This window comes from Desmodus rotundus, chromosome 2 (genome assembly GCF_022682495.2).
Source record: "Desmodus rotundus isolate HL8 chromosome 2, HLdesRot8A.1, whole genome shotgun sequence".
In the NCBI taxonomy this organism is placed as follows: domain Eukaryota; kingdom Metazoa; phylum Chordata; class Mammalia; order Chiroptera; family Phyllostomidae; genus Desmodus; species Desmodus rotundus.
Window position 1 is genome coordinate 93291184 of NC_071388.1, and position 15431 is coordinate 93306614.

The following is a 15431-nucleotide window of genomic DNA, read 5'->3' on the forward strand; positions in this document are numbered from 1 at the left end:
TTTTTACTCTCCTTGACTGAGAACTAACATCTCAAAGGAAGAGAATACATTTGCTACCACTTAAATTCCACAAAGGCAGAGATTTTAAATTTTGTTTACTGATAAATCCCAAATGCCTATAAAAGTACATGGTAAATATATACATAGTTTGATACCACAAACTAAGTATAGATCTAAATGATTAACAGCAAATACCTGAGGTCTGACTTTTTTGGAAATTATTAACTTTCTTCAAAATGTAGCAGGAAGAATTAAAGATAATACTGGGAAAGAGGGGATCATGTTTTTACAAGATTCCCCCAATGTATAGTATTTTTGTGCCAGGAATTCTTTTAAGAGAATGGTCCCTTCCTACTTTATCCTTTTGGAGAAAAAAAGATATTCTCCAAAATCTGCTGGAATTCCTTGCTTCAGAAAGCCCAGAAAAGAGCAAACATTGTGCCTAGGTAGAAAGAATTGCGCCATCAGAACAGTCTGCTATGTAGCCCCACCAAATTCTCCCCCAGCATATGCCCTGTCCCCAGATGACTGCAAGTCTTCTTGGAAATGAAAAGACCTTTCTCATCATGAAGGTGAATATTTTCACTGTCTCTGAACATTTTCCTTCAGGTTAAGGGACAAGAAGTTTTAGGTTGGTTTTAAGCTATGAATTTGATAATTATACCAATTGAGGAAAATTTTCTCAAGCCTGGAGACATGTCATCCTCCTGTGTAACTTCCCTGCTAGATACAAGATTACTATACATCTAGGGTCAGGAGGTGACTTGGTTCTTGCTCATTCAGTATGGTAAATTTTTGCTGCAAAATTTAGGGAGTCCTATGAAGCTAAGGCTGGTGATAGGTTGTTTCCTTTTGAAATCAACTGTCTGCTATTCTATGTGTATGAAATAGAGAAAATTGTTCTGTTCTGGAGTAGAAGCAATCAATACCAGAGTCGTTCTTGCCTTTTGAGACATCACTGATTAGCAGCCTTGATTCTTACATCACAAAATCATGCCCCTCAAGTTTGATCAATGGTCAGTTACCTTTGCCTTTGCGATCATTTCTGGACCTGGGCCCTTGATGTCAAAGCTTTTTTCAAAGAACTTTTTTTTCACTTTGCAAGCAAAAACTTCATAAGCCACAGACTTTTCTTTCTCTTTTTTTTGATATTTGAAGAATGTTTCTCTTTGGCTGTGGGCTAAGACTGAATGAACATGAATGTGGAGAGGGGAGAAGATAACTCTCACGCATTAAGCACATAGGTGAGCAAGGTAGTGGCACCATATTAGGTATTTATTCTCTCATTTAATGGTCATCAATAACTATGAGGTAGATACTATTATTCCCATTTTACTGGTGAAGAAAAGGGAAAGGAGGGAAGATGTATACTGAATACATACATGTGAAGCCCTTTAGAACAATGATTGGCAGAGTAAAACTGAAGCAGTGTTAGTTCCCTTCAGTCACTTAACAATAGCCAACACTTACTGAGTACTTGCTGAAACACACCATTCGTTATTAAGTACTTTAAAAATTAACACATTTAAATGCCATAACAAGACAATGAGCCAGGTACCAATATTATCACCAATTACAGATAAGAAAAATGGGGCAATAAGAGGCAAAATAACTTACTCAAAGTCCTGGTAAATGTCTGAGATAGGATTTAAAAGCAAATAGTCTAGCTCTGGAACCAGCTCTCTTGCCCACTGCTCTGTACTATCGAAAAGTTGTTATTCTGATAGTGGCTATCTGTTTTTTCATTTGGGCGTTATATATCTAAATAATGGTTTATAAGATTAGAAGACATAAAATTAAAATTAGCAAAAAAAAAAAAAAAGGAAGATGATGAAATAGTGTTTTCCATGGCAGTAAACCAGAATACTATTAGGGTTACTTTTCCTAATCCAATCTTTTGAAATTCATACAAACCTCTGCTATTTGATCATGCTAACATTAAAGGTCCACACTTCTGCTTGAGATAGTTGAGGTTTTATCTATACATTACAAAACATTCTCGGGATTTTCCTTTTTTTCACTACTTTCTATAAATATTGAATGCCTATCTTGTTATAAGTATGACACTAGAAGTTGGGGGTAATATAGGTACATTGATTCATTAAAAATACATGTATATATTTGCCAGATACTTCGTAGGCATTTGGGTTTTATCAGTAAACGATTAAAAATCTCTGCCTTGTGGAATTTAATTGCTTGCAAATGAATCCTTTTCCTTTGAGAAGTTAGTTCTTAGTCATGAAGGCTGGAAAGGATACCACAAACTAATATATAGTGTAAAGATGTAGCTTCCGTATGAGTAAAGAGGAGGAAGTGGTTGATTCTGCCTAGGATAGGTGTGGAGGAGTGGAAGGAACATTTGAGCTGGGTCATGAGGTTTGATTAAGCAGCACTTGCTAGATACATTGACAAGGGTCAATGGACTCAGTTGCCTTCCAACTCCAGTCCTCAATGTTAGGTTAAAAGAATAACTTTGGTCCCATTCTCTACAATCAGACCCTAAGAAAAGAGTCTTGTGCCAATACTTTATTGGTTGAAATCTATAAGTGAGCGAGGAAAGAGAGGCTGGGAAGTAGATAGATAAGAAGTGGGTTCAGGAAAGTGTAGTCTCAGCCTGATCCCACAGAGAGCTCTAAAGCACAAATTGTACCACAGAGATTGTTTTGCCCAAAAGCAAGGTCTGTGGGGTTGTGGGTGAAAAGGGGGCATGACCTCTCAGGCACCTCAGATTGAGGTGGTTCACACATCCCCTATGCAAGGGACAGGTGTGGGCATTGGCAGCCAACACCTCCCACAGCTGGGAGATGAATGCATAGGGCTGGTGAAAAAGATCTGGAAGCCATAGGTAGGGATATAAACATGAAGAGAATATTTGAAGGAGAGTAAGGAGAGAGATGATAAGGGAAATTATTTTTGTTTTTGTTATCTTTTTTTGCTTTGGTAGTCTATTTATGAAATCTGAAATAGTCATTATTTATTTTTTTACTTCATTCACTAAAAAAGTCTTAGGCCCTGGCCCATGTGGTTCAGTTGGTTTGACATTGACCCACAAATCAAAAGGTCACAGGTTTGATTCCTGGTCAGGGCACAGGCCTGGGTTGTGGGTTGCATCCCTCGTGTGTAGGGGCAGATCGATGTTTCTCTCTCACACTGAATTTTCTCTCCCTCTATTCTTCCCTCCATTCCCCTCTCCCTGGAATTAATAAAGAAAAAAAATTAAATATTGAAATGTGAATAATTTCAATTTAGCAAAATGTGAAAGGCGGCACTGTTATTCAGGATTCCTGACTGAAGTTAGTTCTTGAACACAGGTCTGACTACTTTTTATTCTGATTAAAGGGAACCTTTTCTATTTTGAGTCAAAGTCCACATTGTATTTTCTTGATACGATTTCAGATCCTTACTCCAGATTCCCTATACCTCTTTTGTTTGTCCAGTGAGAGTGTTTTACAGTTTTTTAATGTCATTAGGCAAAGCCTGCACTCTTCAGTTCCCCATAGAGCCACCACTGGTTTTCCCTCTGGCCAGGTTCTCACATTAACGTTGCTACTTGCTTGGCTCAATTGAGTCTGTAAAAGCTGGCGAGATGCAACTAAGATTTTCTCCTGGGTAGGATACTCCTCACCTGGGATACTATAAAGTGAAAAGGGAAATTGCAGAGTTGAATTCCTGTCAGATCAAATTTTGAACTTTTAAAAATATACCTATGATTTTACAGAAAAGAGCCAAACAAACTTAATTTCTAGGCTGAACTGTTTCTGATCCTCGCTGGTAGCTACATTCAAGGTCACAGCTTGACTGCTCTATCCCAGACACAGCCCTGCTTGGACTTCTCAGCGCGGGAGGCCCTGTCATGGGTCCTGCTGACGCCCCATTGTCCTGTTCCACCCAAAGGCAGCTTTAGGCAGAGCCTCACATTCCTCTGCCAACCCAGCATGTGATTTAACTAAGGGGAGGAAAAACAATCTACCTGGCTATTAGCCAAAAATACTCCCAGTTTTTGTTTTTACATTTAACCTTGAAAATTTAATTTATTCATTGTGACACTGGTAAGAAATAACATGAACATCATTTAATCTCTTATATTTATCCCATCTTGTCCCCAAAATTATTTAAGGCAACTATACAAACCACATAAATTATAACATCAATTATAATTTTTTATCTTTGTTTATGTTCTATCGGAGAAATGAGGTTGAACACTAATTTTGTACAGAGAATGTATAAGAAGTTTTCAAGGCCAAACTGTACCTTCTTTGAGTATTTTTTAATTTTTATTTTTTTAATCTCTGGGTTTTTTCTCCTTTTAGGAAAAGCACTAACTTTTTTTCTATAGGTAAGAAATCCTAGATTCTTTTCCAATGTCTATAATTGAGTAGCTCTATTTAATTAATCTATCACTAGCATTCTCATTTTCTGAACAGAGTTAGATGCTTTACAAGAACATTCTAGGGGAGAAATTGTCTTAGTCATTTTACCTAAGAAACATGATTTTTTTATTTTCCTTTGGGAAATTTCATTTTTTTCTTCCTTAGATGAAAATGTTAAATTTGATGGATGCTTTTTTTTTTTTTACCCAAATCCCACAGGTTGGATTAAAAATCTTCACATACTACATTCTGCACTTTAAATTTTATAAAAAGTCTTTTCAAATACCTTCCTCCCACCTCCAACTAACCTGCAATAAGGTGATGCAAGCATTATTATCCATATTTTTTTTTGTAAATTAGAAAATCAAGGCAAAGAAAGGAAAAGTAACTTCTCTGAGGTGAGATGACTAGTCGGTTGCACAATCAAGGCTAGAACATAAATCAGCTTGATCCTAGGCCTCAACTTCTGAGAGAAGTGAATAGTGTTATAAGCAATAAGATTGTACTCTCTTTCAAAAGCTCAAGAAGCAAGGAGAGGATATGGGTGGTATTTGTACTATTCCCTTGACATCCAAATGGTGTACACTGGCTCAGTGCTTTGAAAGGAACTTGGAATGTAAATGTGATCATGAAGAGCATAAAATGCAGATTCCAGTGATCACCCAAAGCCATGATCAGGCTCCAGATCTACATGTGGTACACAGCCCAAGAGGAAGACCACGTAAGTGACAAGAGGGGCATATGTGAGTGAGCTTTGGAATATTTTTTTATTGCTTTCCTTTGAGTCTTTGAGATGATGATATTTAGTGTTCAAGAAAGATAAAAATAAAAAAAAAAAAATAGAAAGGGAGCGAACACCCCAGCCAGTAGTGACTGGTAGAGTAATTGTGGGCATGGCCCCAGGATGATAGCAGCTTCTATTTAATCAATGTTGACAAGGCTGGGGAGAGCTGGGCAGGTCCCAAGAGGTAATGTTTTACTCGGAAATCCACTCAACCTAATTTCAGTAATGTAGGGCTGCGGAGGGGCCTGGACCAGAGCCAGTAAACAGGGCCATTAGAGCTCAGTGTAGGCGCTGGCAGCTGGGAACACCGCCATCCCCCCAGCAGCATTGCAGCCGGCTGTCTGGCTGACGCGCAAGCAGCCGCTGCTGCATATGCTCCTGGTATTGCTCACCAGCAGAATGTGCACATGTGCTATTCTCCCTTTTCTAGGAAATGAATGGGATGCATAAAGGCAAGAACTGCTTCCAGAATCTATTTCAGCAAGGATCAGAGAGCCAGTTTGGTGTACATTTTTCAAGGACCATTGTGAAAGCATCCCTGGGTCCCCTTATACTTTTTTAAAGGCTACCACTGCGCTGTTCCAAAGGGATACAGAAATGACTTCCACTTTTCTTGCTGTCTTAATATGGTCTGGATCTTTTTTTAGGAATAGTGGTTGTGGAACCAGATTGTGAAAACTACTAGGGTTTTCCCTATTTCAAAACTTACCAGACTCATTGAAGACATCCAATTTTGCAAACCCAAATGGCCCAGGAAAAATTATGCCCCTTTGGACTGAGTTCTTACCTAGCTACTATGTTTTCCTTTACCACTCTTTCTCCAATAAGCAATACACATGATGGTAATTGCTAGCATATAAATTCCAAGAAGGTAGAGATGTTTGCTTGGTGTTTGCATTGCTGCATCCCCATTACTGTATACATAGAACCGTGCATGGCACATAGTAACTATGACCCAGGAACTTTCACAGAATGAAAAAATGAATAAATTTACACATTTTTGTTTCCTTTAAAACATCTTTCAACTCTAGAACATTAAGAATATATACCTTTAATGTCTGTGATGTTCATTCTGTCCTTTTAATTAACACAGAAAGTTATCGAATACATAGAGACTGCTAGAGAACATAGTTATGTCTAAGAGATCTTTGGGCCTGGAAAAAGTAATGTTTTCTCAAGGTTAAAATGTCAAGGCCAGAGAAGGTTATAGCTCTTTACCAGATTCTAACATCACCTGTAAAAATTGACACAATGTAATTTTTGAGAAATTAAATATTATTTAATATAATTATTATAAAAAATTGCCTTATTTTACTTTTTTAAAAAACAAGTTTTTTCCCCACTCATAGACCAAATCATTAAATTGCATCATCATTTTTTTTCTTGGGCATATTCTGTCTCATAATCAAACTGGATTTAGGGTTGATTTTCCCCGGGTGAAGACTGATTCGGGGAGAGAAGTCAACACTAGACAGAATATTAGTGACTCTTAGTGACGATTAGTTCACTGGTCACCATAGATAGGTAGATAGATAAGCTCTGATTAATTTAATCTTGCTCTTTTCCTATAATATCTTAACCAAAATTACAGTGCTATTATTAGATTAATATCTAATTGAACTTCATAAGCATGACGTATTCATGTTTAATATAAACAAAAGTATATTCAGAGCTAAACTGAAAAAGAAAAAGCAGTTTCTAGTCTTTAAGGTGCTGGATTTCAGCTGTCATGTCAGCAACTCCAAGCTTTCCTCATTTGCCAGCTTCAAGCCCATTTACTTCCACCCACTTGTTCTGTGTCACTTGGTATTGACAATCTCATTTAATCTTTAGCTTCTACAGCAATAGAATTCTTCCTAAGCAATAACTATCTCAGAGGGAGGTTGATCCTCTAGATGGGGAATGTGATTAATTACCCTAATTGGATCATGGTAAGTGGAGTGACCAGCTGGCTTCAGCCATTCATCTATCTTTGTCACTCACTATGAAGATCAAAGTTTTTGCACAAAATAGTAAAGATTACATATTAACTTATCTCTAGCATTTACAAATTATGTAATTAGTGCCAGAAAGTACCAAGGCAAGATTCATATTAAGCAAGACTAATCAGGGTTCTTCCCTCCATTCTGAGCTGCTTTGATCAAGACCAGCGTTTAAATTTTGTAGGCCCCAGGCTACATACCTGCCAACTCAGTGGTCTAGCTCCCACTCAGGGCATACCCACCCTTCTAGAGCAAAGATAAGGGCAGGGAGAGCAATCTAAAGTAGAAGCTGCCTAGATGGTCCTGTCCTAGATTGGAACTCACTGCTGCCATTCACAGACAGTGTGCTCTTAGGTAAGTTACTTCATCTTACTGTGCCTCAGTTTCCCAGCTACAAAATGGGGTGAATAAGGTACCTGTGAGAATGAAATAAAATGATGTAGAATGCAGTACTTAGATCTGTCCTAAGTGTAGAGTAAGAGGTCAAATACACTAGCCATAGCTAAATGCTTCATGCAAGGGGCCAGGAAAGTCATAATGCATGGTTCTTTCCAGGCAGAGAGGCTGCTGAATAGAACAGGTAAGAAAATGTACATATACAACTATATATATATATATATGGTCAACATGATTTATTAACTATGCTGACTTGTCTACAGTTAGCATCAATGAGAGAAAAGAGCAATTTAGCAATGTCCAGATGTTCAGGCTCAAATGGACCCATTTATATACAACTCAGATTGTGTTCACAATGAACTTCCCTTTGTGTGAGGTTCAAACCACTGCAAACTCATGTGCAGTCTCCCTTCACAGTGGCTTTAACTGGAGCAGGTCTGTGGTCCACATCTGATTGCTTTTTCCTTTGTTTGTGTGTAGGTTTATTTTTTTAAAGAAGATTGTTAGGAATTTTTTGCTTACCTCACTTTTGTGCTCATAAAAGATTGTTACTTTATATTTTTTACTCCCTATAATTTCCTGGTGGCCTATAAGAATTTTGTTGAGCCCTGGCTGGTGTGACTCAGTGGGTTGGGCATGGGCTGTGGGCCAGGGGGTTGCCAGTTTGATTCCCAGTCAGGGCACATGCCTGGGTTGCAGGCCAGGTCCCCAGCGGGGGCCACGTGAGAGGCAACCACACATTGATGTTTCTCTATCTTTCTCCCTCCCTTCCCCTCTCTAAAAACAAATAAGTGAAATCTTTTTTAAAAAAGAATTTTGTTGAATCCACAGACTTGACACATTTTATTTTTTCTAACTAGTTATCCTGTCATCTAACACAAAGATAATCCCTTTGCTTAATAGTTAATAATATCAAACAAGTATAAAATTACTCTCATCTCATATAAAATATAATGTATATACAATACAACTGTGTGTATTCAGCTGACTTACATCCCAGCTAACCGGTTGACATGTTCCATTTTGTAGTTATCTAACTGAACTCTATCAGTTTTCATTTTATTTTACATTTTCAAACAATAGTTTGTTTTTAATCACAGATGTTTTATAGGTCACCAAAAGCCTATGAGCCCTAGATACTTAGTTTCCAGTGCTGAATTGATAAAAGAGGTTTGACCTCACCCTACTCTGGTTGAGTTTGCCCACCTAATATAATGGGAAAACCCAGACAAGTAGAAGACCTAGGTTTCAGTCCCGGCTTGGTTATGAGCAAATCCTATGATTTAGGGAAAATCTCTTCCTGTGCTTGGACTTCACTTTTCTCATTTGTGAAATGAGAATGTCCATTTATTGTTGCATTTGACAAATATCAATTGGGGGCCTTCCCTGCAATAGGTTCTGTGCTGGACATGGTGGGGGTGGGGAGTAGTTGTTCAAAGCTGAGCAAAAATAGGTATTGTTCTTACTTAGAGTTATGGTTTAATGACTGGGTGATCTTAAAAGTCCCCCTAACTGTTAATAATCTATAATTATAAATTTTATTGTTTGGTAAAAGTATATTATAAAAGGCTTAAACAAAAGCAAAAATATTTGTTGTGTTTTTTCACTGCTTCTTCTCAATACCTAGGAGAATGCCTGGCTTATTGCAAGTGCTTGGTAACAAGTTAATTAATTATATTTCAAATACTTTGAAGCATTTGAAGAAAGACTATGTAGATACTGAAACTCTTTTAATAGAAAATAGCAGTGACTTCCTGTTACAATCAACAGATGTGTGTTGAGCTTCACCTTTTCTCCTAGACCTAGGCAAAGGATGACGAGAGAAAGTGGGGGAGTTTTGGAGGATTTAACCTGATTGGACACTAATAGTGGACAGAAAGTATGGCTGCTTCTCAGAGTCACCTAAATTTTTGTTCTTTTGTTTTCCCCTTTTGAATTCTGTTCCCTTTATTCCACAAATATATAATTCTTCTTGCCTTACCCAGCCTACTTCCACCTTTTTTATTTTGAATGTTTTAATCTTCCTTAAATCATACATAATAGCTCCCAAGTTTTTATTTTAGGAAGAGAGTTTTGAAGTATTATCTTGCTCCTACAGCTAATCCTTCTATGTGATTCTAAACAGCTTAAATCACCATTCTGCTCTTTTGTGGTTTGAGGAGGGCTCTAAATATGTTGTTTGTTAGAGCCGATCATGACAGTAAACCATCCCGGGCACACCTGCACTAGCCAAAGGTTTGGGCAAGGCTGGGAAACTAAGTAAATTCTCTAAATAGATTTCAAATTGCTATAGAAGGCCCTCACTAAAATAAATCTGGAAGCTTTCTTCAGCCAGAAAATTAAATGATTCATTAGCATACTAAATTTCTGTAATCTATGAGGAATACTGCTGGTACATAAAGTATTATGATGATTAGTATTGAGTTAGTTTCATCCAAAAATTTTTGCTAGAAAGTATGATAGGTATGCTGGTTAATAATGGCAATTGTAGAAGGCTATGGCCTTAAAAAGTCTTTATGAGAAGTAGTAAGTAGCCTTACTAAAATGACTACAATTTGGAAATAACTTATAGTCAGTTACAAACCCCTGAAATAAATCAGACTTAAAAACTTTGGTAAAAAATGCATCATAAAGAGGGGTGGGGAGAAAATGCAGACAACTGTAATTGAACAACAATAAAAAATTAAATAAATAAATAAAGTTTTTCATCATAACTACAACCTTATTTACAAGACCAGCCTCATTTGGTTGTAAAAAGCTCATCTATTCACAAGGAGTTATACATCCTCTCTTACTGAAGACATTTAAAAAAAATATTAGATAGTGTTCCAAAGAAGGGATTCCAAAAATCTCTAGCATGAAACTTCACAAACCACTTTTGACACATTTGCTCAGTCACAGCACCTTCTTCATACACTGCACAAATCTTTTTTGTTTCAGTCGTGTTTTTACCTTTCTTGAAGTAATAAAGCATAATATCCTGAAAATGTTGCATATTTTCTTCCACAGAGAGAGAGGACAGACTGATGGTTGCCAGAGGGGAAAGGGGTTAGGGGGCCACGCTAGTCACAAAATAGTCATGGAGATATAAAGTATAGCATAGGAAATATGGTCAAGAATATTATAATAACAAGGTATTATGCCAGGTGGGTAGTGGAAATATTGGGGGCATCACTTTGCAAAGTATGTGATTGTCTAACCACTATGCTGTATACCTGAAACTAATACAAAATAATTTGAATGTAAACTGATAAATAAATAAATAAATAAATAAATAAATAAATAAATAAATGCCCCCATTTCTCTAGTGTCAACATCTCTCAATTCTTAGGAAGTTCTGCTTATAAAGTTGACCTTTGGCTGGCATCTGGGAAGTTGGATTTTGAGAGGGTTCTCATTGTTCCCTGACCTAAGAGTATTCACTATGCCCAAACTATGCAACAATGTGGTTTGTGTTGGACGTCTGTTTTCCTTCTGGGTGTCTGGATTTGGTTCCTGCTAGGTAGCAGGTGCCTACATGACCAGCCCCATAAAAACTCCAGTTCTGTTAGGTCAGGTGAGCTTTCCTAGTAGATGACGTCTCAGACAAGTCACAGTTCACTGCTGGAGGAATTACGCAATCCTATCCTCTATGACTATGGAATGCCTATGGGGAGAGGATTAGTGGGTGCTGTGCCTGGTTTCCTCTGAACTTCAGCCATGCAACTTTTCCTGTTGCTGATTTTCCTTCGTATTCTTTCACTGTGATAAATCACATCCACAGATAGGACTGTACATTGAGTCTTGCAAGTCCTCCTAGCAAATCATTGAACTTGTGGGTGGTCTTGGGGACCCTTGATACAGGAACTTTAGGTTAGCAATACAAGTGATTTCAGGGAAAATGAATTCTCTTTCCACTAGCTGGCATATTAGTAAACTATCTTGTAGCATGGAATCAATTGTCTTAGTTCTTTAGGGAAACCAGACAAGAGTCATTAGTAAAGTTGCCCACTTCCTGTGGAGAAAAAAGTGATACTTTAAAAAGACACAAAGCATACTTGCCTTATATTTTTGATTCCAAGAAATCAAAAACTGCTACAATGGTTTGAAGAGGTTAGTTACTTGTGTCACATAATAAAAAAATCTGTCTGAGGAGGACGTGTCCAAGTGGTTGGTCACCCAGTAACGGATTTTTCTTATCTTTCTGCTCCACCATCCTTAGAGTACAGTTTTTGTCTCCATGATCACAAAATAGCTGTTACACTGCCAGGTATGTTTGATGCCTCAGTCATCAAGAATGGGAGAAAGTAAGGGGCAAACACTTCTTCTGGGTTCCTCCCCAGAGAGTACTGTGTCTAATTGGTCATCACTCTGTTACATGGACTTCCTTAGCTTTGAGGGGAGGTGGAAATTCAAGTATTTCACTTTCCAGCCTTTATAATACTAGAAATAAGGGATAAGAGAGTTGGGATGATTGTTCAATGATCCATATAAATTATCTGTCACAATTACTCTGACACTAATGGATAAATAGATATAGAATTTATGTTGATTTCCTATGTTGAGAGCCTATATATGAATATTTTCATTGTAAGGCTGAGAGATTAAAGACCATGGTAATTTCTGTGTGGACGCCTTGCTCCCAATATCATAGCTTTGTTCCCGAGCTCTTTATATATGTCATTGAACCTTCTGGAGTTAAACTCTTCTGAACTTGAAAATCATATTACTATGATAGCAATTTCTCTTTATCTTCCAGCTCTGGTGAAATGGTATGGAAAGAACAAATGCATTGCACTATCATATGAACCGATGAGACAGAATACTAACACTTCTCCCACTCCCCCCCCCCCCCATCTTGGTTTTTTCCTCAGAAGCTGTAGACGAAACCAAACCTAAGGAAAGTGCCCGGCAGGAGGAGGATAAAGGAGAAGAACGTGAGGTGGACCAAGAACATGCCTGAACTCTAAGAAATGGCTTTCCACGTCCCCACCCTCCCCTCTCCGGGACCCTGTCTCTCCCTCCCTCTTCTCAGCTCCACTCTGAAGTTTCCCTTCCTGACCTGCTCACATCTGTGAGTCTGTCCTCTCCCACCCACTAGCCCTCTTTCTCTCTATGTGGCAAACATTTAAAAAAAAAAGCAGGAAAGATCCCAAGTCAAACAGTGTGGCTTAAACATTTTTTGTTTCTTGGTGTTGTTATGGCGAGTTTTTGGTAATGATGATCCAATCATTTTGGGAAATTCTTGCACTGTATCCAAGTTTTTTGAATTGGTGCGTGTGGCCCTGTGGGAGTCCACTTTCCTCTCTCTTTCTCTCTGTTCCAAGTGTGTGTGCAATGTTCCGTTCATCTGAGGAGTCCAAAATATCGAGTGAATTCAAAATCATTTTTCTTTTTCTCCTTTTCAATGTGATGGAATGAACAAAAAGAAAAAAATTCAAAAACCCAGTTTGTTTAGAAAATAAATAAAGCAAATGTGCCAATTAGCGTAACTTGCGGCTCTAAGGCTCCTTTTTCAATCTGAATATTAATAAATCATGAGAATAATCAAACTCTAATGGCTCCGTGTTTCCCTTCCACCTTCTCATTGGTCTGACACCTCTCTATCTGGGGTCTTCTTACATTTTATCTTGTTCCTGACACCAACATCCCTGATGAAGAAAAGACGAGTGCAGCCTAAGGCTCCGGTCAGAACTGATGGCTTTGTCCTTGACACGATGGTTGGGGGCTGCACTGATTCACTAGTCTGCCGTAGCAAAGTGCCACAGGCTGAGTGGCTTAACAACAGAAATTTATTTTCTCACCGTTCTGGAGGCTTGAAGTCTGAAATCAAAGTGTTGATAGTGTTGGCTCCTTCTGAGAGCCATGAGGGTAGGACCTGCTCCAGGACTCTCTCTTTGACATATAAATGACCATCTACTCTCTACCTATGTTCATTGTCCAACTTCACCCTTTTTGTAAAAACACCAATCATATTTGGTTAGGAACCACTGTAATGACTTCACCTTAACTTTATTACCTCCAAATAAAGCCATACTCAGAGGTATCAGAAGTTAAGATTTCAACTTCTGAATCTGAGGAGAAGGGGCACAATTCAGACCATAAGAGGAACTGTGACTGACCATTACTGAAGTCATCTCGGAGTATTTTCATCCCTTAGGAGAACTATGCAGTGGAAGGTTATTTTAGGCTTTGCTAAGTTAAATATTATAGAGAAATGCATAACTCTTAGAAACTTTTGTTTAGATGATTTAGTTTAGCCCAAGTATTGACACAGCCCATTCTATCTTTTTGTTCTTATTAATTTCTGTTGGACTTATCCCCACACAAGGAAGCTCTTAGATTCTTGATTATTTATTGTCATTGTTGCTGCTGATGGTGATAGTATGTAAAATGGTGTTCATTTAGCATATCTGGCCTTTTCAAATTTCCTTCCAGTTGTTTTCTAAGTACCGTCTATTAGAAGGTAAACACTTCCCATGAGAAACAGCAAGGTTCCTAAATCTTGAAGTACCTGATGCTCTTCTTTTTTTCCTCTAAATTTCATAAATCAATACTGGTATAAATTCCTAACAAGTCATACCCTGCCTGACCCTGAATTCTCTCCCATAGATAAGCATGGGCAATGGACCCCCTTCAACTTCCTATAATCATCTGCACATCGAATTTCTTAGCAAAGAAGAGAAAATTGTTTAAAGACCTTCAAATAATAAAGATCATGGTATTCCATTGTATAGATGGACACAATAGAATATTATGCAGCAGAAAGAAAGAAGAAGGAGTTCCTACCCTTTGTGACAGCATGGAAGGAACTGGAGACTATTAGGCTAAGTGAAATAAGCCAGCCTATGAAAGACAAATACCATATGATACCACTTATAAGAGGAATTTGATGAACAAAATAATGAGAAAAACAGAACCAGAGACATGAAAATAGGGGACAGACTGACAGCTCCCAAATGGAAGGGGGTGTAGGGGGAAGGGAGAAGTCAAAGAACATGTATGAATGGCCCATGGACATGGATGGACCATGGGAGTGGGGGATGGGGCAGGACAGAAGAGGGCAAAGGGGGAAAAGTGGGACAATTGCAATAGAATAAACAAGAATGAAATAAAATTTAAAAAATCAAGGAAACAAATGATCTTAGGAGGTACAACCTACACTTTGGTAACTACTCAGCTTTGTGTGGAGCAGGTACCTTGTCGGTGCTTTGAAGAAAGCTAATGTCGCATGAAGGATCAGTACTGACTAGACCAAGGGGTCATTTCTTGGCACTGACATCAAGTGGAATTTTCTTTGAGAGAAGCAACCATAAAGAAAAAAAGTCAGAAATCATCAATTATATTAAAATAATTTAAGAGTTTTACAGTCATTTCAGCTTGGTATGATTCCAAAGAATTTGAAGCAAGTATCTGGGACTCAATCTTCACCTGATTAGGGTTTCATCAGATTTGAGATGAGGTTTTTGAAAAGATCTTCCATAGGATGGAGCCATATTGGCAGCACATTGCTTTAGGGATTCTATTTCACCTCTAATTTGTTGGGACTTTTTGTAGAATAAATGCTGTAATTTCTTTCCTAAATTTATAATTGAAAGCAACATTCCTATGACTTGAAACAGTTCAACTTCTTCAAAGTATGATTCTAAATTTCTTCCACTGAATCCATGGTCACACTGAACAATAGCATATAATTTTTAAGTCTATGTTAATATACACTGTTTAGTAATCTTACTAATTTTGTTGGGGTTTTGCTTTGTACTTGTGAATATCTATTTTTATTTGTCTTATAAAGCCTTAGCTCCTTAACAGAATTTTGAAGGTGGGGGAAGACAGATCAGAGAGGCTCATAATAATCTTAAAAGACACACTAGGAATTGCAGGCTTCACACTGATACAAAGCAGTGTGATTCAAACTTG

The 15431-nt window shown here is 37.9% G+C and overlaps 1 protein-coding gene across 1 annotated transcript in view; it reads left to right on the forward strand.

The window, feature by feature from the left end:
* GAP43 (growth associated protein 43) overlaps positions 1–13062 on the forward strand; it is a 104641-nt gene extending 91579 nt beyond the window's left edge. Inside the window, exon 3 of the mRNA XM_024578053.3 lies at positions 12386–13062. Coding sequence (XP_024433821.2) covers positions 12386–12474 — 89 coding nt within the window. The 3' untranslated portion in view covers positions 12475–13062. The remainder of the gene's footprint in view (positions 1–12385) is intronic.
* Positions 13063–15431: the final 2369 nt, after the last annotated feature.